The sequence below is a fragment of the Somniosus microcephalus genome, chromosome 8 (genome assembly GCF_052327205.1).
Source record: "Somniosus microcephalus isolate GS21.2 chromosome 8, FLI_Smic_1.0, whole genome shotgun sequence".
Taxonomy (NCBI): domain Eukaryota; kingdom Metazoa; phylum Chordata; class Chondrichthyes; order Squaliformes; family Somniosidae; genus Somniosus; species Somniosus microcephalus.
In genome coordinates this window covers 32,102,959-32,122,869 of record NC_140994.1, presented here as the reverse complement: position 1 = coordinate 32,122,869, position 19,911 = coordinate 32,102,959, and the positions used below count along the sequence as shown (strand labels likewise).

At 43.8% G+C, this 19,911-nt stretch overlaps 1 protein-coding gene across 4 annotated transcripts in view; it reads left to right on the top strand.

Moving 5' to 3' along the window:
* Positions 1-3,848: 3,848 nt before the first annotated feature.
* tdrd1 (tudor domain containing 1) overlaps positions 3,849-19,911 on the top strand; it is a 128,611-nt gene continuing 112,548 nt past the window's right edge. The window contains exons 1-3 of one of the 4 annotated variants that reach the window (XM_085994444.1): positions 3,849-3,945; positions 15,392-15,799; positions 19,051-19,121. In XM_085994444.1, coding sequence (XP_085850570.1) covers positions 15,430-15,799; positions 19,051-19,121 — 441 coding nt within the window. In that variant the 5' untranslated portion in view covers positions 3,849-3,945; positions 15,392-15,429. Of the gene's footprint in view, positions 4,019-15,391; positions 15,800-19,050; positions 19,122-19,911 lie in introns of all 4 variants that reach the window. The other 3 variants (XM_085994442.1, XM_085994443.1, XM_085994445.1) reach the window with 3 other exon arrangements.

Sequence of the window (19,911 nt, the reverse complement as noted above, 5' to 3'; positions counted from 1 at the left end):
TAAGCCAACTCCCTGCCCCAAGCCGCTACTGCTCCAGGGCCCGCCCTAACTTTCATTATTCCTCAGGGAAAGCCCGCTCGGTGCTTCCCCATGTTTAAAATACTGCTCAAAACATTGGCATTCCACCGTACTTTTTTCCCCCTGCCATTGATCAGGTCTTAGGGTGTTCCTGTCCCACAGCCCTGCCTGGACTGCTCCCTCCCTGGAGATCCGAGGTCAGGTCTCCAGGTCTCCAGGCTCTTCCCTTGCACGTGTTTCGCCTTCCTTAACTTTGCCCAGTTGCTCCTCCAAAGTCTTTGGGGGGAATTTTCCGGGGGGTCAGCGGGTGCGGTCGGTGGTGGGTCAGGTGGGAAAGTGTTTTTTTTTGACAGCGGTTCGGGACCCAGCTGTCAACTCACCGCTACGCACCTTTACCAAATGTCGGGCCTGCCAGCGCTGAACAGACCCAACAGGCAGCGGTGGGTGAGGCAATTAAAATCATTAGTGGCTTGCTTACAGCCACTTAACAATGCTTTCCCCCCAGCTTTTTGAATTTGACAGGTCGCCCACCGCTTTCCCGCTGTGTCTAGACCTTATCTGTGAAGCTGAGGTGGGAGGTGAGTGGCCATTGAATCAGCTGATGAGCTGACAGCTTCAAATGTCAAGTCAAAGCTCCCAGCTGATTCAGAAATGTTCCCTTAGCTTCTCTAAACTGCATTTCCACTACAGATTCAGAATGCTGCAAGTCTTTACACAAGTCTCCATCCAGTCTGACCTCATTACCTCTCCCACTATTGACAGATCGCTTCTGCCATCTCTACTTCACCTGCCATCTATTCCATCAGTGCACTTTATACTCTCTCACCTTGGCCCTCAGAAACCCACCACAATCATCCCGAACACCAGCATCACCAGGCACACCAGCAGCACCAACAACAACACCAACCTTCTCCGCAATCAACTGATGCTGCACAGGACAGAGGGCATCAGCACCCGACTACATAGCTGCCCAGGATGCCGGGGATGGCCTCACCTTGGCCATATTTACTTCACTTGACGCTGTACACCCCGGCTGCGACATGATGTGCCAATGTTGGCACTACCCCATAAAGCATCCCTAAAATGCCCAAGCATTTCTTTCACACTCATCAGCATTGCGGGGTGTGGGAGTACTGTTATGTCCCACCATTCACTGCAACTCACTAAGCCACTTCCAAAGGTGCACACAAATCTGTCCAAGAGTGTAAAGTGTTGAAAATAAAGGTTTCAATATTTGACAGCACATTAACAGAAACTTTACATGAACATTGCATAAAACACCCAACCCTTGTGTGTTAGTTGGTATGATTGCAATCGGGTGAGGGTGAATGTGAGTGATGGCTAGTGAGATGGGGAAGTGATAATATAGATAGAGAGGGATGGGTGGAGGTGCAAGGTAAGTTGGTGTGAGTAAGGATGTGCAGGAGTAGGTTAGGGAAGGCAGAGTGATGGGGATGTGCTGAGAGGCACAGCAGGATGAGGTTGAGTGTGGATTTGTATTAACATTTCATGATCTACTGAGATCATTGAAAGGTTAGCGGCACTGCACCCAGGTCCTCCTGACCACATCTCTGCTTGTGCCCTCCTTTGCAATGTGCAACCAGGCTGTGTTGATCTTCTAGGGAGATCTTCTCTGCCCAAGGGAAGAGAAGAGGACCTCACAAGCATATGGAGGGAGTCATGGGAGAGCCTGGGTGCAGCTGTGCACCTTTGTGCAGTGCTTGTCAGTGTTTGCAGCACCTCAATGCTGTAAAACACTGACAGCACAAATGTCAAATTAAAGTTGGTCATGATCCTTTTAAGGAAACTGGCTACCAACGTCAGTGTACTTGCTCAGGCCAACATCCCCAGCATCGAAGCTCTGACCACGCTCAATCAGCTCCGATGGACAGGTCACATTGTCCGCATGCCCGATACGAGACTCCCAAAACAAGCGCTCTACTCGGAGCTCCAGCACGGCAAGAGAGCCCCAGGTGGGCAGAGGAAACTATTCAAGGACACCCTCAAAGCCTCCTTGAAAAAGTGCAACAGCCCCACCGACACCTGGGAATCCCTGGCCCAAGACCGCACAAAGTGGAGGAGAAGCATCCGGGAAGGCGCCGAACACCTCAAGTCTCTTCGCCGGGAGCAAGCGGAAGCCAAGCGCAAGCAGCGCAAGTCAACCCAAGCACCCCACCCACCCGCCCCTTCAACCACCGTCTGCCCCACTTGTGACAGAGACTGTAGGTCCCGCATTGGACTAATCAGTCATCTGCGAGCTCATTTTTAACGTGGAAACAAGTCATCCTCAGTTCCGAGGGACTGCCTAAGAAGAAGAAGGAAACCGGCTAATGACGCATCATCAAATGAAGTCATCAGATCTGCTTCCTTCAATTGCCCGGGAAACTCGCTGGGCGGGCTTAACAAGCCTAATCAAGGGAAATTCATTCTACAAAGTGGGCTGGAGCCGGCAAAGGGGCCGGGACCCGCCGAGGTTTGTAAAATCCAGCCCACAGAGTGGGCAGTGGGCAGTGGGTATGTTTCCAGTGGAGGTCAGATTTTTTCCCTCATGAAAATGGGAGGAAGAATCATCCAAAGCTGTTCTGCGTATCATTGCAGCTACAGATTTGGTAGAGATTTGGAGACAGCTCTACTTATCAGCCTCTTGACTGGGGCACGTTTATAATGGGGGGAGATTAAGGGAAAGATATTTGGAGCAAAAAAGTTTAAAGATAGATGTGGGATTAAATAGTGTCAGTTGTGGCTCAGTTGGTAGCACCCTCAGCTCGGAGTTAGGAGGTTGTAGGTTTAAGTCCCACTCCAGAGACTTGTGCACAATAAATCTAGGCTGACACTCCAGTGCAGTATTAAGGGAGTAAAAGATCCCATGGCACTATTTTGAAGCAGAGCAGGGGAGTTATCCCTGGTGTCCTGGTCAATATTTATCCCTCAATCAACATAACAAAAACAGATTATCTGGTCATTGACACATCGCTGTTTGTGTGAGCTTGCTGTGTGCAAATTGGCTGCCGCGTTTCCTACATTACAACAGTGGCTACACTTCAAAAAGTACTTCATTGGCTGTAAAGCACTTTGGGATGTCCGGCGGCCGTGAAAGGCGCCATATAAATGCAAGTCTTTCTTTCTGTTCTACCGATCCTGCAGGAACATAGAAACATAGAAGATAGGAGCAGGAGTAGGCCATTCGGCCCCTCGAGCCTGCTCCGCCATTCAATGTGATCATGGCTGATCATCCAAATTCAGTACCCGGTCCCTGCTTTCTCCCCATACCCCTTGATCCCTTTAGCCTTAAGAAATATATCCAACTCCTTCTTGAATATATTTAATGAATTGGCCTCTACTGCCTTCTGTGGTAGAGAATTCCACAGGTTCACCACTCTCTGGGTGAAGAAATTCCTCCTCATTTCTGTCCTAAATGGCTTACCCCTTATCCTTAGACTGTGACCCCTGGTTCTGGACTCCCCGGCCATTGGGAACATCCAATAGCACAACAGCAGAATACTGCAGATGCTGGAATCTGAAATAAAAAAAAACCAGAAAATGCTACCTGTCCTGCTATTTCCAGCATTTTTTTTAATTTCCTACGGGATGTGACCTTAGATGGAACCAACTAGAAATGACTTATGGTGAGGGTCTGTGTGGGGAAACTTTTTTTGCGGCGGCGGGGGTGGGGTATGCATTGAGTAAAAGAATTACATTCAAGCAAGGTTTTTAAAAAAAAATTGATTATTGAAACCTGTGGCAAGGTGGGGTGGGGGCGCCATGCTTGCCGCATGCGCAGTGGGAGTCGCGGGTGGGAGCACGTGTTGGAGTGCGGGCGGCGGTTTTTCCCGGTCCCAGCGACTGACGGTAAAAGCGCCCAATCCTCCCGCGCCGGGTATACCTTTGTTTGATGGCTCGTTCCAACGTTGCGATGCTGTATTGACGGTAAAAGGAGGCGAGCTTATATAAAAGGTGCTGTTGGGTGGGGTTTATTTGACATGAATTTCGTTTCACGCTGGTAAGGGAAACCGATTTAAATGGTTTGGAATTATTTCCATTTTTTTCTCTCCAAAAAAAAACTACATGAACTGGACATGACAGTTTGGGATTTACCTTTTTAAAAATTTTCCCGGTGTTTGTGGGGAGTCAGTTGGTGGTGTAAGGATTTTTTCACTGGCCTCTGGCCTTGCAGAGTTAGAAATTAGGTCCGGGAGTATCCTAGCTCTAAAGGTTGGCGAAGTTAACCCTTTGTTGTGTCTCTAAAAAATTCCATATTGAAGAATAATTTCCACCTATTTACTGTCAAAATAACTGAGGCGAATGGTGCTCGCTGGTTTTTTATGCACAAATGCTACAGCAACTTCAGGCAAAGGGCAGATGCACCGTTAAATGCAAAATCCAAATGTTGCTGTCTGAGTTGTGCTGCTCCCCTGCGTGAAAACGGCATCTCGTTGTCTGCCTCACCATTGAAATGCATTGAATGGCAAGTAGTTCCTATTATTTGCACAGTAATTACAAACTAAACTCGCCACAGAAAGTCAAGTCTCCTCCACTTTGGTCTTAGCACCCGTTTAACGATGTGGTAAGTGTTTGGCAGTAAATAAAACAAGCTCTGGCACTGAAAATTACTATTTACAAGTATGCAGTCTCATTCCTTCAGGCATTCATTGTTGGAGATTTAAAAAAAATGTAAAATTTAATTGTGAAAATTTGTTTTTATCTTTTTGTCTCTCTCGTAATCCATTCTTTCTTGTCCCTCATTATTTCTGTAGTGTATGTACCTTGATGAAGAAGGAACTATATTCTGCAGCCCCTGTATACTGCAGTACCAGTAGTGACCACCCCTGTATATAAGCCTGTGTAGTAACTTTGTATAGTAGTTCCAGTTTTGTCTCCATTCAGTAAACACATGTTATAACCAACTTCTGCAGTCCGTGTCTCAATTACACACGGACATTACAATTTCTCTTCCTGTACCTGATTTGACATTGAATTCACCAAGTTTAATTTACACTTCCTTCTCAGTCCTTGTGCTGTTTATTTCCCAATCGTTCAATCTGATAGGTTAAGGAGATATACAGTTGCTTGCCTCGTTCACTCAGGTCCCAGATGCCCGGTTTCCCTCGCTGCGATGCACTGTTGGAAACTTGCCACGCAAAAAATGGAAAAATCTGAACCTGCAAGGGCAAGTCTAACTAATGGCAGATACCATAAGATGCCCTGCCATAGCAAATTATGGCCCATTACCTGTATAAAGTCATAACCCTGTTTGTAGGTAATGGTCTTTGGCACTGAACACATGGGCAATTTATATAAACATAAGAAATAAGAGCAGGAGTAGGCCTTTCGGCCCCTTGAGCCTGCTCCGCCATTCAATAAGTTCTTGGCTGATCTTCTACCTCAACTCCACTTTCCTGCACTATCTCTTGATTCCCTTAATATTCAAAAATCTATCGATCTCTGTCTTGAATATGCTCAACGACTGAGCCTCCACAGCCCTCTTGGGTGGAGAATTCCAAAGGCTCACCACCCTCTGAGTGAAGAAATTTCTCCTCATCTCAGTCCTAAATGGCCGACCCCTTATTCTGAGACCGTGACCCCTGGTTCTAGACTCCCCAGCCAGGGGAAACATCCTCCCTGCATCTACCCTGTCAAGTACTGTAAGAATTTTGTATGTTTCAATGAGATCACCTCTTATTCTTCTGAACTCTCGAATATAGGCCTAGTCTACTCAATCTCTCCTCATAGGACAATCCCCCCCCCATCTCAGGAACCAGTCTGGTGAACCTTTGTTGCACTCCCTCTATGGCAAGTATATCCTTCCTTAGGTAAGGAGACCAAAACTACACAATACTCCAGGTGTGGTCTCACCAGGGCCCTATATAATTGCAGTAAGATGTCTTTACTCTTTTATACTCAAATCCTCTTGTGATAAAGGCCAACATACCATTTGCTTAATTACTTGCTGTAACTGCATGTTAACTTTCAATGATTTGTGTACAAGGACACCTAGGTCCCTCTGAACACCCAAATTTCCCAATCTCTCACCATTTTAAAAAATACTCTGCTTTTTTATTTTTCCTACCAAAGTGGATAACTTCACATTTCACTACATTTATATTCCATTTGCCATGGTTTTTGCCCACTCAATTAGCTTGTCTATATCCCCATGAAGCCTCTTTGTATCTTACTCACAACTTGCATTCCCACCTAGCTTTCAATCATCAGCAAACTTGGATATATTTCATTTGGTCCCCTCATCCAAATCATTGATGTAGATTGTGAACAGCTGAGGCCCAAGCACTGATCTTTGCGGTACCCCACTAGTTACAGCCTGCCAGCCTGAAAATGACCAGTTTATTCCTACTCTCTGTTTTCTGTCTGTTAACCAGTCCTCAATTCATGCTACAGGAAACTTTGTGCTATCCGGCACCGACTGGACCGAGCTGTTGCCGTCCCATCAAAACTGCCGGACAAACCAGCGCTAATGTTGAAACATACGGAGATTTTGAGCTCTGTATCTGGCAACAAACCCTGCAACAGCTTCTAAACAGTCGGCCGTACCTTGCAAGCGTCTCTCTAGCTTAGCAACAGCTTCAGCGAGACCTTGCAGAGCCTGACTGTTGAGAAAAAAGCAACGAAAAGAAAAAAAACCCTAACGAAATGGCTCCTGATTTTTGCCGGTGGCTCGAGCATTCCGGACAGTTAACCTCCGGATAATACAAAGTTTCCTGTAGTATATTACGGCCAATCCCATGAGACCTAATTTTGTTTAATAACCTCTTGTGTGGCACCTTATCAAATGCCGTCTGAAAATCCAAATACACCACATCCACCTGGCTCTGTATCCATCCACCTATCTCTGTATCCATCCGTCCATCCACCTGGCTCTGTATCCATCCGTCCATCCACCTGGCTCTGTATCCATCCGTCCATCCACCTGGCTCTGTATCCATCCGTCCATCCACCTGGCTCTGTATCCATCCGTCCATCCACCTGGCTCTGTATCCATCCGTCCATCCACCTGGCTCTGTATCCATCCGTCCATCGACCTGGCTCGGTCTCCATCCATCCGTCCATCCACCTGGCTCGGTATCCATCCATCTGTCCGTCCACCTGGTTCTGTATCCGTCCGTCCGCCTGGCTCTGTATCCATTCGTCCGTCCACCTGGCTCTGTATCGATCCGTCCATCCACCTGGCTCTGTATCCATCCGTCCGTCCGCCTGGCTCTGTATCCGCCCGTCCATCCGCCTGGCTCTGTATCCGCCCAGCTCTGTATCCATCCGTCCGTCCGCCTGGCTCTGTATCCATCCATCCGTCCGTCCGCCTGGCTCTGTATCCATCCGTCCGTCCATCCACCTGGCTCTGTATCCGTCCGCCCATCCACCTGGCTCTGTATCCGCCCGTCCATCCGCCTGGCTCTGTATCTATCCATCCATCCGTCTGTCCGCCTGGCTCTGTATCCATCCGTCCGTCCACCTGGCTCTCTGTCCGTCCGTCCAGCCACCTGGCTCTGTATCCATCCGTCTGTCCGCCTGGCTCTGTATCCATCCGTCCGTCCACCTGGCTCTCTGTCCATCCGTCCAGCCACCTGGCTCTGTATCCATCCATCCGCCTGGCTCTGTATCCATCCGTCTGTCCACCTGGCTCTGTATCCATCCGTCCAGCCACCTGGCTCTGTATCCATCCGCCCATCCACCCGGCTCTGTATCCATCCGCCCATCCACCTGGCTCTGTAGCCATCCGTCCATCCACCTGGCTCTATCCATCCGTCCGTCCATCTGGGTCCACCGGTCCACCCGCCTGGCTCTGGGTCCACCCGCCTGGCTCTGGGTCCACCGGTCCACCCGCCTGGCTCTGGGTCCACCGGTCCACCCGCCTGGCTCTGGGTCCACCCGCCTGGCTCTGGGTCCACCGGTTCACCCGCCTGGCTCTGGGTCCACCCGCCTGGCTCTGAATCCACCCGCCTGGCTCTGGGTCCACCGGTCCACCCGCCTGGCTCTGGGTCCACCGGTCCACCCGCCTGGCTCTGGGTCCACCGGTCCACCCGCCTGGCTCTGGGTCCACCGGTCCACCCGCCTGGCTCTGGGTCCACCGGTCCACCCGCCTGGCTCTGGGTCCACCGGTCCACCCGCCTGGCTCTGGGTCCACCCGCCTGGCTCTGGGTCCACCGGTCCACCCGCCTGGCTCTGGGTCCACCGGTCCACCCGCCTGGCTCTGGGTCCACCCGCCTGGCTCTGGGTCCACCGGTCCACCCGCCTGGCTCTGGGTCCATCCAGCTCTATATCCATAGGTCGCATCCACATGTTACAGCAGAGGACCGTAATACAATGTTCTAGGAGCACATTGCTCAAAGAGATGGGCTTCCTTTTTAGATTTTGGTGACTGTGTGATAGGCTTATAGTATAAAAGGTGTCTGAATCTTTCCACCAAGTTAGTACTTTTTTCCCAGCCTTGTGACATTTGCTCCTGTGTGTACTGTGTGCCCATTATGACTTGTCTCAGCACCTTGGCGTATTAGAAGTTCATAGTTGTGGTGTAATAGATATTTAATTTTTCAATTTTGGCTTCAACTAAAGTTGCCTATGAATACTGGCACAATTGCACATGGATCTTCATAGTGTCAAATAGCCACAACCCATGTCTTGGATGCTTAGGCCTGACCCACAAGAAAACAACATGTGAAGGCAGCCTTAAGCTCTTGGCATATGCAAAGAGCAGACATTTCCGATGGATCTAAAACCTTGGGCCTGATCACTGAGTGCATGGATCCCACTAACCAGGTGGACAATTAGTGGTGAATATACAAAGCAATCGAACAAAATTGGAGAGTTAAAAACATTCATAACTATGGAAGGATATGCTATAGTAGCTATAATGGACATTACTTGGGTTTGGACAGGACTGGGAACTTGATATTCCTGATTTATAATTTCAGTAGAAATCAGAAAATGGTTGTGGTAGCAATATCAATGGAGGATTCTATCACAGGGCTAGAACGTAGGGATCTCCTAGGGGGGGTTGCATCAAGACAAAATCCTTATGGATAGAGTTAAGGAATTGGAAGGAAAATTATATAGTTGCCGTGTATTAGAGTCCAGTAAACAGTAGAGATGAGAGAGAGATTAGCAGATAATTGAGAGATATGCAAGAGCAACAGAGCAGTAACACTGGATAATTTTCACTATCCTAAGACTGGGATAAAGTTTATGCATGTGGTCAAAGTGAGGAAAGCTTATTAGAACTATCAAAAATGGAACATATAATTAATGGAACGAGCTAAAGGGTGTGGATGAACAGACACCCAAGGGTTCAAATACATATTTGCTGAAAGTTCGAGTGCAGGTGCATAAAGGCATAAAAGGCCAATACGATTCTGATTTTATAAATAGGGACATAGTGTACAAGACTAGAGGTAAGAAAATCTATGCTAGACAGTGGTTAGACCACTGTGTGCAGTTTTGCGTGCCCCGTTATAGCAGTGTTGTCCGATATGTTAGCACTAGCCATATGTGGCTAATTGCATTTCTGATTAGTAAATAAAAAAATGATCAAAAGTTATCATTGAGCATGTGATCTCAGTGCTCTTATTCGCATGGCGAGGGATGTGTATATTAACCTTTTTCTGCTTTCAGTAAAATGGTAAGACGAAAAATCAGTGTGCGTGTTTTTTTTGACCATTGAGTTGCTTTATTTCCTTGGTTACAGAATGGTGGTAGATGTTTAAGTAAATACAGGAAACTTCGCGATATCCGGGACCGGCGTGATGCCGATCTATGAAAACTTCCGGACAGACCAGCGCTAATGTTGAAGGATGCGGAGGTTTTCATCTCCGTATCTGACAACAAACACTGTTGCTTAGCAACAGCATGTAAACACTGTTGCTTAGCAACAGCATGTAAACAGTCGGCCCATACCTTGGAAGCGTCTCTGTAGCTTAGCAACAGCTTCAGAGAGGCTTTCCAGAGACTGACTGTTTTTAAAAAAAAAAAAAAAAAACCTAACAAAACGGCTGCTGATTTCTGCCGTTAGATCGAGGTTTCCGGACATACAACCTCCGGATAAACCAAAGTTTCCTGTATACACATTTACTTGTATTGTGTGTGTGAGTATGTACAGGAAACTCTCGATTTACCGGCACCTAAATAACCGGAAATTTCGGTTAACCGGCAAAATTCAGGAGTAGGTTCAGGTAAGTTTTACTTCATATTACTTGCCTTCCTCGATCTGTTGCTGTGCAATCGGGTGTGGCTGCAGCTGTTGCTAAGCTACAGAGACGCTTGGAACTTGTGGCCATTGTTCTGCACCTGTTGCTAAGCAACAGGGTTTGTTGCTTTATACGGAGCTCTCATCTCTCCGTATCTTTTACTATAGCTCTCGGTTATCCGGAATTTTTGATGAACCGGCACCACGGCGGTCCCATCGGTGCCGGATAAGAGTTTCCTGTAAGATGTGTCCACCAAAATTAGTGAATGTGGCTATAATGGTGTCAACATACAGTAGCCACATTTGTGGCTAGTCAGCAATTTCCATTGGACGACACTGCATTATAGAAAGGACATTCAAGCCATAGGAAATGTACAGTGCAGATTCACCAGGATAATATCTGGGACGAGAAACTATAGTAATGAGAGGATTGATTGGGACTAATTCCATTGCATCAGAGAAGAGGAAATTTAATGAAGATTTTTACAATTATCAAGCATGTTGATTGGGGCAATAGGAAGAGACTTTCCTTTGGCTGGGGAGTTGATGACAAACGGTCAAACATAAAAAGAGGTAGGCCATTCAGTGATTTAATTAGGTTATGGCTGATCTGTACCTCAATTCCATTTACCCACCTTTGCTCCATATCTTTTAATACCCTCTCATAACAAAAATCTATCATTCTCACTCTTGGAAAAAGTCAATTGACCCAGCATCCCCAGCCTTTTGATGCGAGTTCCAGATTTCCACAACCCATTGTGTGGAAAAATAAAAATGCTTTGATTTCACCCCAAAATAACCAAGCTCTAATTTTAATATTATGCCCCCTTGTGGATATCCCCACCAGAGGAAATAGTTTCTCACTATCTATCCTATCGAATCACTTTAAAGACCTCAATTAGAACACCACTCAACCATCTAAACTCAAGTGAACACTAACCAAGTTTATGCAACCTGTCTTACCTTTAATATTTTCTCTGCTTGGCAGTCTCGCTTAGCAATCTGTTCTTTCCTTTTACCTTCTGTACTCTTCTCCAGATCTATTCAAGTCTTTCTTAACTCTTGTAACCTCTGTCTGTCTAAACAGACAGACAGGACTAGACAGACTAGATGCAGGAAGGATGTTCCCGATGGCGGGGGAGTCCAGAACCAGGGGTCACAGTCTAAGGATAAGGGGTAAGCCATTTAGGACTGAGATGAGGAGGAATTTCTTCACCCAGAGAGAGGTGAACCTGTGGAATTCTCTACCACAGAAGGCAGTTGACGCCAACTTATTAAATACTGTATATTCAAGAAGGAGTTAGATATATTTCTTAAGGCTAAAGAGATCAAGGGATATGGGGAGAAAGCAGGGACAGGGTACTGAATTTGGATGATCCACCATGATCTCATTAAATGCCGGAACAGGCTCGAGGGGCCGAATGGCCTACTCCTGCTCCTATCTTCTATGTCTATCTATGTTTCTATGTCTGTTTTGTTTTGGGTGTTACAAACACCGTCTTTTGTACATTTAATATCAAAATGAAGATAGTTGGCCATCTAGGATAACTCATGTAACTGCAGGGGTTCAGCTTGGTGTTGATTGTCTTAGACACTTGTCAAAGCCTTGTAGTGAACCATTTTTAACTATAAATCAAATCCATACATGCTAGCTGGCTGGTGATTGGTAGTTTTTCCAACTTTTCAATACCAAAAGAACTGAACAACGCCAGATAAGTGACATTCTTTTGAGTCACTCCTGCCGTATGTTATCTCTAAGTTTGTGACCTTGACAACCTACGTCTACCAGCTCAGGTTGTGAAGGACCTTTGTCTTCAGACTAAGGCATTAAGTCTTCATTTACCCAGAGTTCAGCAGGATTATTGAAAGCTCCATTTTTGGGGCACTTCCTTACAATCATAAGAACATAAGAAATAGGAGCAGGAGTAGGCCATTTGACCCCTCGAGCCTGCTCTGCCATTCAATAAGATCATGGCTGATCTTCTACCTCATCTCCACTTTCCTGCACTATCCCCATATCCCTTGACTCTCTCTTAATATTCAAAAATCTACCAATCTCTGCCTTGAATATACTCAACGACTGAGCCTCCACAGCCCTCTGGGGTAGAGAATTCCAAAGGTTCACCACCCTCTGAGTGAAGAAATTTCTCCTCATCTCAGTCCTAAATGGCCAACTCCTTATTCTGGGAGTTTGACCCCTGAATTCCCCAGCCAGGGGAAACATCCTCCCTGCATCTACCCTGTCAAGCCCTGTAGGAATTTTGTATGTTTCAATGAGATCACCTCTCATTCTTTTAAACTCAAGAATATAGGCCTAGTCTACTCAATCTGTCCTCATAGGACAATCTCCCCACCTCAGGAACCAGTCTGGTGAACCTTCGTTGCACTCCCTCTAAGTATATCCTTCCTTAGGTAAGGAGACCAAAACTGTACACAATACTTCAGGTGTGGTCTCACCAGGGCCCTATATAATTGCAGTAAGATGTCTTTACTCTTAGTCTTTGCCATGTTCTTGCCCACTCACTTAGCCTGTCTATATCCCCTTGAAGCCTCCTTGTATCTTCCTCACAACTTATATTCCCACCCAGCTTTGTATAATCAGCAAACTTGGATATATTACATTTGGTCCCCTCATCCAAATCATTGATGTAGATTGTGAATAGCTGAGGCCCAAGCACTGATCCTTGCGGTACCCCACTAGTTACAGCCTGCCAACCCGAAAATGACCCGTTTATTCCTACTCTCTGTTTTCTGTCCGTTAACCAATCCACGCTAGTATATTACCCCCAATCCCATGAACCCTAATTTTGTTTAATAACCTCTTGTGTGGCACCTTATCGAATCCCTTCTGAAAATCCAAATACACCTCATCCACTGGTTCTCCCTTATCTATTCTGCTAGTTACTACCTCAAAAAACTCTAATATATTTGTCAAACACGATTTCCCTTTCATAAATCCGTGTTGAGTCTGCCCAATCCTATTATTATTTTCTAAGTGTACTGTTACCATGTCCTTAATAATAGATTCTAGCATTTTCCCTACTACTGTTGTCAGGCTAACTGGTCTGTAGTTCAATGTTTTCTCTCCCTCCTTTCTTAAACAGTGGGGTTACATTTGCTACCTTCCAATCTATGGGAACCGTTCCAGAATCAATGGAATTTTGGAAAATGACAACCAATGCATCCACTATCTCTATAGCCACCTCTTTTAACACCCTAGGATGTAGGCCATCATGTCCAGGGGATTTATCAGCTTTCAGTCCCATTAATTTCTCCAGTACTATTATTTTACTAATACTAATTTCTTTCAGTTCCTTATTCTCACTAGAGCCTTGGTTCTCCACTATTTTTGGGAAGTTTTTTGCGTCTTCTTCCGTGAAGACACACAAAGTATTTGTTTAATTTCTCTGCCATTTCCTTATTCCCCATTATAACTTCTCCTGTCTCAGCCTGTAAGGGATCCACATTTACTTTTGCTAGTCTTTTCCTTTTTGCATACCTATAGAAGCTTTTACAGTCTGTTTTTATGTCTCGCTAGTTTACTGTCATTTTATTTTCCCTTTCTATATCAATTTCTTGGTCCTCCTTTGCTGAATTCTAAAATCCTCCCAATCCTCAGGCTTGCTACTCTTTTTGGCAAAATTATAAGCCTCTTGCTTTGTTGTAAATTATGTATCAACTCTTTAAATGCTAGCCATTATACCTATAACCGTCATACCTTTTAATGTCATTTCCCAATCTACTGTAGCCAACTTGCCCCTCATACCTACGTAGTTTTGCTTTTAGATTTAAGACCCTAGTTTTGGATTTAACTACATCACTTTCAAACTCAATATAAAATTCTGTCATATTATGGTCACTCTTCCCTAAACGCCCCTTTTACACGTTTATTAATTAACCCTTTCTCATTGCACAATACTAGATCTAAAATAGCCTGTTCCCTAGTTGCATACATTCCATGAATTCATTCTCCACACTTTTACTGCAAATTTGGTTTGCCCAGTCTATATGTAGTTTAAAGTCCCCCATGATCACTGTATTACCCTTGTTACATGCCCCTCTAATCAGCTCCAAATTGCCCAGAAAATAGCTGCTCATATGCCTTGCATTCTGCCTTGTTTGTGCATTACCCGAGTCCTCATGGACTTAAACTGGCTCCCTCCCAGCATATTAAATTTATAATTTTCATCTTCAAATCCTTTCATGGCTTCACTCCACCCTACCCCTGTAACCTCCAGACTTACTTCCCCGCTGCACCCTTCAGACTTTTGACTGGCTTACTGTGCATTCCTTCCACAGTACGTGCGCTGTTAAATTCCCCACTAAAAGTTAGCCCAAAGGGATTAGGTGTAACTGGGGTTTTAACAGTGTTATTACTGCTAAACAAATGTTAAGGGCCTGGAAAACTAATTTTAATTTTGTGCAGTGTGAAGTTTGTCCATTTTAATAAAAATGTAAATTTTTAAGAAACTTTTCCAAAATGTTTAAACATTTTTTTTTTAAAGTTTGGCCATCTTTTTCAGGTTTGTCTTTTCCTCATGTGAGAGCCCTAATTTTTGTTTTGCTATCTCTTAACATTTTTAAAAAGGTAGAATTTTAAGAGCTTTCTCACCACCTTGTGCGCTGTGTGCGAATTCTCTGTTTTGATTGGCTGCTTAGACAACCTGTTGACGTCACAGCAGTTTGCACAAGGGGATCCCCATTAACTTCCGTTGATTTGAATTGAAGGTCGGAAAACCTGAAGTTCTCGACACGGGATCGCGAGATCCTTGTGCAAAGCGTACTTCGGGGCCAGCAGCGAATGCCTTCGCTTCACTGCTGATCGCAAATTCCGGGCGATTTATATATGATTGTTACTATTGGTTTAAGTTTTTCCTTTCGTGATTGGTCTATAATTTGGTTAATTGGTTTATAGTGGGTGAATAAATTCTTTTAGAAGGGATCACAGAGCTTTTAATCTTTTGAGGGATTGTATTCTGTCCTTTTTTTCCACATAAACAGCAAATCAAATCATTGACGAGCATTGCAGTGAGATTTTGTGACATCACTTTGGAAAAATGCCATTGGGCCACTCTGCTAGTCATTTGTCAAGTTGAAGTGTGGATCTCTGTGCTACCTGTGTGATCAGTGTAATATACTTAACCATGCATATCGCTTTGTAAACTTACTGTTTTTAACTTTCAGGTGTTTTGAGATAATAAGGATTATCATCTCCCAGAGAGATGTCTGAAAAAAATAATTATTCCAAACTTGATACTGCGAAGTTCCGACAACAGAAATCCAAAAAGGAGATTAAAAAAAGTGGCATCGTTTATAAGACAGAAGGCACCTTGGATTGTGCCGCGGAAGTCCTCATAAATGAACGTTTATATCCTAATTTTACAATTAGTAAATCTATGTTAGAAGATGGAAGTGCCAGCTTACCAAAAAAGAGAAATTTCAATTTTTGTGAGTTAGCCAAGGAATACTTTGCCGATCCTGCCCACCAGTCAAAAGCTAATAGATTGGGTGGAGGTAGCATCAATGAAAAAAATAAAACTGCATTATTGCTACAAATGAATGGAGAAATTCAGCAAAATTTTGACATTGAAGGTAATTGCTTATATACTGTGATTAAGAACTTGATTTAATTCTGCTGTTGTAATAAAATGAGACATTTATTAAATGTGGAACATTTATTATACAACTTTGGGGAGACAAAAATTTGATTAAAACAAGAAATCTAGCGAGATTGTGTGCCGTGTCTATTTATACCCTGAGCATTTGAGTTACATAAATGGGAAATGTAAACTCCTGAAATTGTCAGACTCCGTTTTGAAATGTAGGAGGCAACTGGAGAACGTAAGGTTATCTTTCAGTTTTGTATTGCATTATATTTTACCTAAGATTCCTTTCACCATGTATCTGTTTTGGTTATTCAAATAATATTGTGAATAATGGCACTTTATGATTATGGTTCTGTGAAGCGCTTTGGGATATTTTTCAACATTTAAAAGTACTGTATAATTGCAAATTGTTATAGTTCCATGCATTTGTGATTTTTGTTAACAACTCTGCATCCACTCCCTCCACCACTAATGCACTGTGCCTGCAGTGTGTACTAGTTGCAGGGTGCACGGCAGCAACTCACCAAGGCTTCTTCGGCAGTATCTCTTAAACCTGCAACCTCCACCAGCTAGAAGGACAAGGGCAGCAGGTGCGTAAGAACACCATCACCTCCAGATTCCCCGCCAAGTTGTACACCAACATGACTTGGACATGTATTGCTGTTCCTTTATTGACGTTGGGCCAAAATCCTGGAACCCCCTACCTAACAGCAATGTGGGAAGACCTTCACTACATAACTGTAGATGTTCAAGAAGAAGACTCACTACCACCACCTTAAGGGCAACTAGGGATGTGCAATAAATGATGGCCTTGTTAGCGATGCCTATATCCTGAGAATTAAAAAATTGTAGTTTTCATTAGACATTTACAGGATTTATGACTAATTTAAATATCTGAAGTGTTTAGTGTCATATTCTTTGTTCTGTTGTAATCCACATGCAATAGAAAACAGAGATGGAAGTGCTGTCCTTATTGTATACTTCCTTGCTCCACTAGTGCAGTGTTGGCTATTTGCCTACAATACTTATTCGGGTGTCTGGGTGAGTTACTTAGGTGATTCCCCTTTCTTTCTCCCCTCACTGCTGCCCCAATCTATTGTAATGATCAGCTACCTGACCCTCATAATCTGGTGCTGCTGCCTTTTTCCTGAGACCCATGTTGCAGAACACCCCAGCTGATTGAGCAGCAGTTTATCTCCGTGTGCCCCTTCAGTGTTCTATGCATGTATGTATTGTAAATTTTAACTTGAAAGCATTTCCTTTCTGCTGTCCTTAAGATATGTGTTAAAGGAAAGCATTGGGAAGAATGTTTTAAATATTATGCATCTTGTTTCATACTTTTGAAGAGGATTATTGCACTGGATGATGAGAATGTCACCAAATAACAGAATTTTACAACAGAAGGAGACCATTTGGTCCATCATGCCTGTGTCGTCGCTCTGAAAGAACTAGTTACTTAGTCCCATTTTCCTGCCCTTTGTAGCCTTTTTAATTTTTTCAAATATTTATCCACTTCATTTTTAAAAGCTGTTATGAATTCTCCTTCCATGACTGTGGTAGAGCATTCTATGCCCCAACAGTCCCCTGCATTAAAACATCTAACCTCTCTTGTTGTTCTGTTTGATTATTTAAATTTATGTCCCCTAGTTAACAACTAACCAACCAGTGGAAATAGATTTTCCCTATGTGATGAAATATTCCATTCATCACTGCCTGTGACTGGTTGGTTTCAGTTTCATTTCCCTTACCTCTGTTCTGTTTCCTCGCCATTGTATTGTACTATGTGTAGGGCTCCGCCCATACCTGGCCCCTATGTAAGCTGGCCCAGCCTGCAGCACATCCAGTACGGCAGAGCTCTGGATGGAAGATACCCCTCTCCTGTGTGTTACCTTCTAAGTCAATAAAAGCCTTGTTTTGTTTCGCTAACATCGAGTCTCAGATTTATTGAGGCACATCACCCTATTTATCTTCTAAAAGCCCTTCATAATTTGGAGCCTCTTAACCTTCTGTGCTGCAATGAAAAAAGCCCTAGTTTCTACAAAATTATGTCTCATGCTTGGTATCATCTTAGTGAGCCTCTTTTGTACCCTCCATGACCTTAACATTCTTTCTATAGTAGGTGCCCAAAACTGGCCTAACCAGTGGTTTGTGTAGGTTTAGCATTATTTCTTGGTTTCTATACTTGGTACATCTATTTATAAAATACCACATGATTTTTAAAAAATATCTTTGAAAGTTGGAGAACATCATGACAAAAATTGTGTATCTGAATCCTTAAGTCTCTTGCTTCTCTCCCTTTTTAAAGTTTTATCATTTAGTCTATATTGGGTCTCCTTACAATTTGAAAGGAAGAATATCACCTCGTATTTCCCCGCATTAAGTTTTAACCTTTCATTTACCTGCTCTAGAAGTACCTGATTTGTCCCTTTATCCTTTATTGAACAGAGGTGTTGTAGTCCTTTGGCACAGCTTCAATTACCAGGGATGTTTAAAACGTTGTACTCCAAGCCTCTGTCCTCTGACTCCCCATAGTATTTGAAATTTATGAAGCACCTTTCAAGATCTCGGGACGTCCCAAAGTGCTTAACAGCCAATGAAGTACTTTGTGATGTGTAGTCACTGTTGTATTGTAGAGGATACCATCAGTGCCTTTTCCACTTTGAGTTTCTCTAATTTTTTAGTATTTTCTTGTCTGTAGTTATCCTATTTAACTGCCCCAGCTCCCCTTTCATTCCCACTGCTACACTCTTCTGTGTACACCTTTCGGTTTCCTTCTCCCACGTTTTCCATCAGATTTCCCTTTTCATCTCTAATAGGCCCTACACACCATTTTACTTATGTAATGCTTCCCTTTGTTATTTACCAGTCTTTCTTCCTACCATCTCTTAGCCTTGCTTTTTTTGCCTCCCCTTTTATATTTTTAATATTCAAATTGATTTTCTTACATGTTATTTGCCCTAGAATAGTCACGTGCCCATGAGTAGATCATTCGGTTCTAGGTACCTGTGTTAAGGCATTTAAAAACAAAACAAAAGAAGGAAGGACAAGAAAAGAGGGAGAGCAGGTTCAATTAAGTTCCAGGGCCAGTGTTAAACACTTTGCAGTTGCAGCATGGTTTCTGAGTGAACCTGCTCATTTACAGACCAGTGGTGCGAAACTATAGGTGGTTTTGGGCTGTGGACTAGTGGCCTCGCAAGCCAATGATTTTTAAATTCACTGAACTTTTTTTTTATATAGAACGAAGAAAGCAACATCAAGCAATTTGCCCTATCTTGTCTCCATCTGTATCAACTGAAGACCACAGCAGTGTAAGCAATTTAAACATTTTTATTGTAAGATTGACATGATTCACATTTATATGAAATTACTTGGATTAAGAACTTCAGAGAGTTATTGAATTGAGAGTTACAAGTCATATTTAAAGGCAATCAAGGCCATCTTTGTCCCATCTTTGTTAATCCGTTCAAAAAGACCCGAAAGCCACCCCTTTGCAACATCCCAATTGTTTCTTAAATGGTTTCAGGGTTTTCATCTCCGTTATATTTGGGAGTCTATTCTATTATTCACTCTTCGCCGAAGAACTTCCTGATGTCTGTTCTAAATTTGCCTTTTACTAGTTTGTCCCTGTGTTCCCTTGTTCTTCCTCACAGTTTAGTTTGAAATATTTTTGGGATTTATTTTTCTGTGTTTACCATCTTGTATCTACTTCAATAAGATCATTTCTTGCTCCATTCAAGGCTAATGAGCCCAGATTTCTCCAGACTTTGGGTCTCATGACTCCAGTGCTTGAATGCCTGCCCCTAATGTCTCTGACTAGAACTGGACACTACTCAACATGCAGCCTGACCAGACCATGACTTTTTGAGTTGTACTTTACTGTTTCAAGCTGTAGTTGCTTTGTTGGTTGCTGCTTTATAATGGTTGGATGTGTTGAATGCTAAGACTATGAAGACTCCTAGGGGTCTCAATTTCATATTTGGCTCTTTCAGTACCATTCTTGGAATACCTGTGTCACCCATTTTCCATTCCTATGTGCAGCACTTTGCACTTGTCCTAAATAAATTTTACATTGGAATTTTAATGTAAAATACTAGTGAA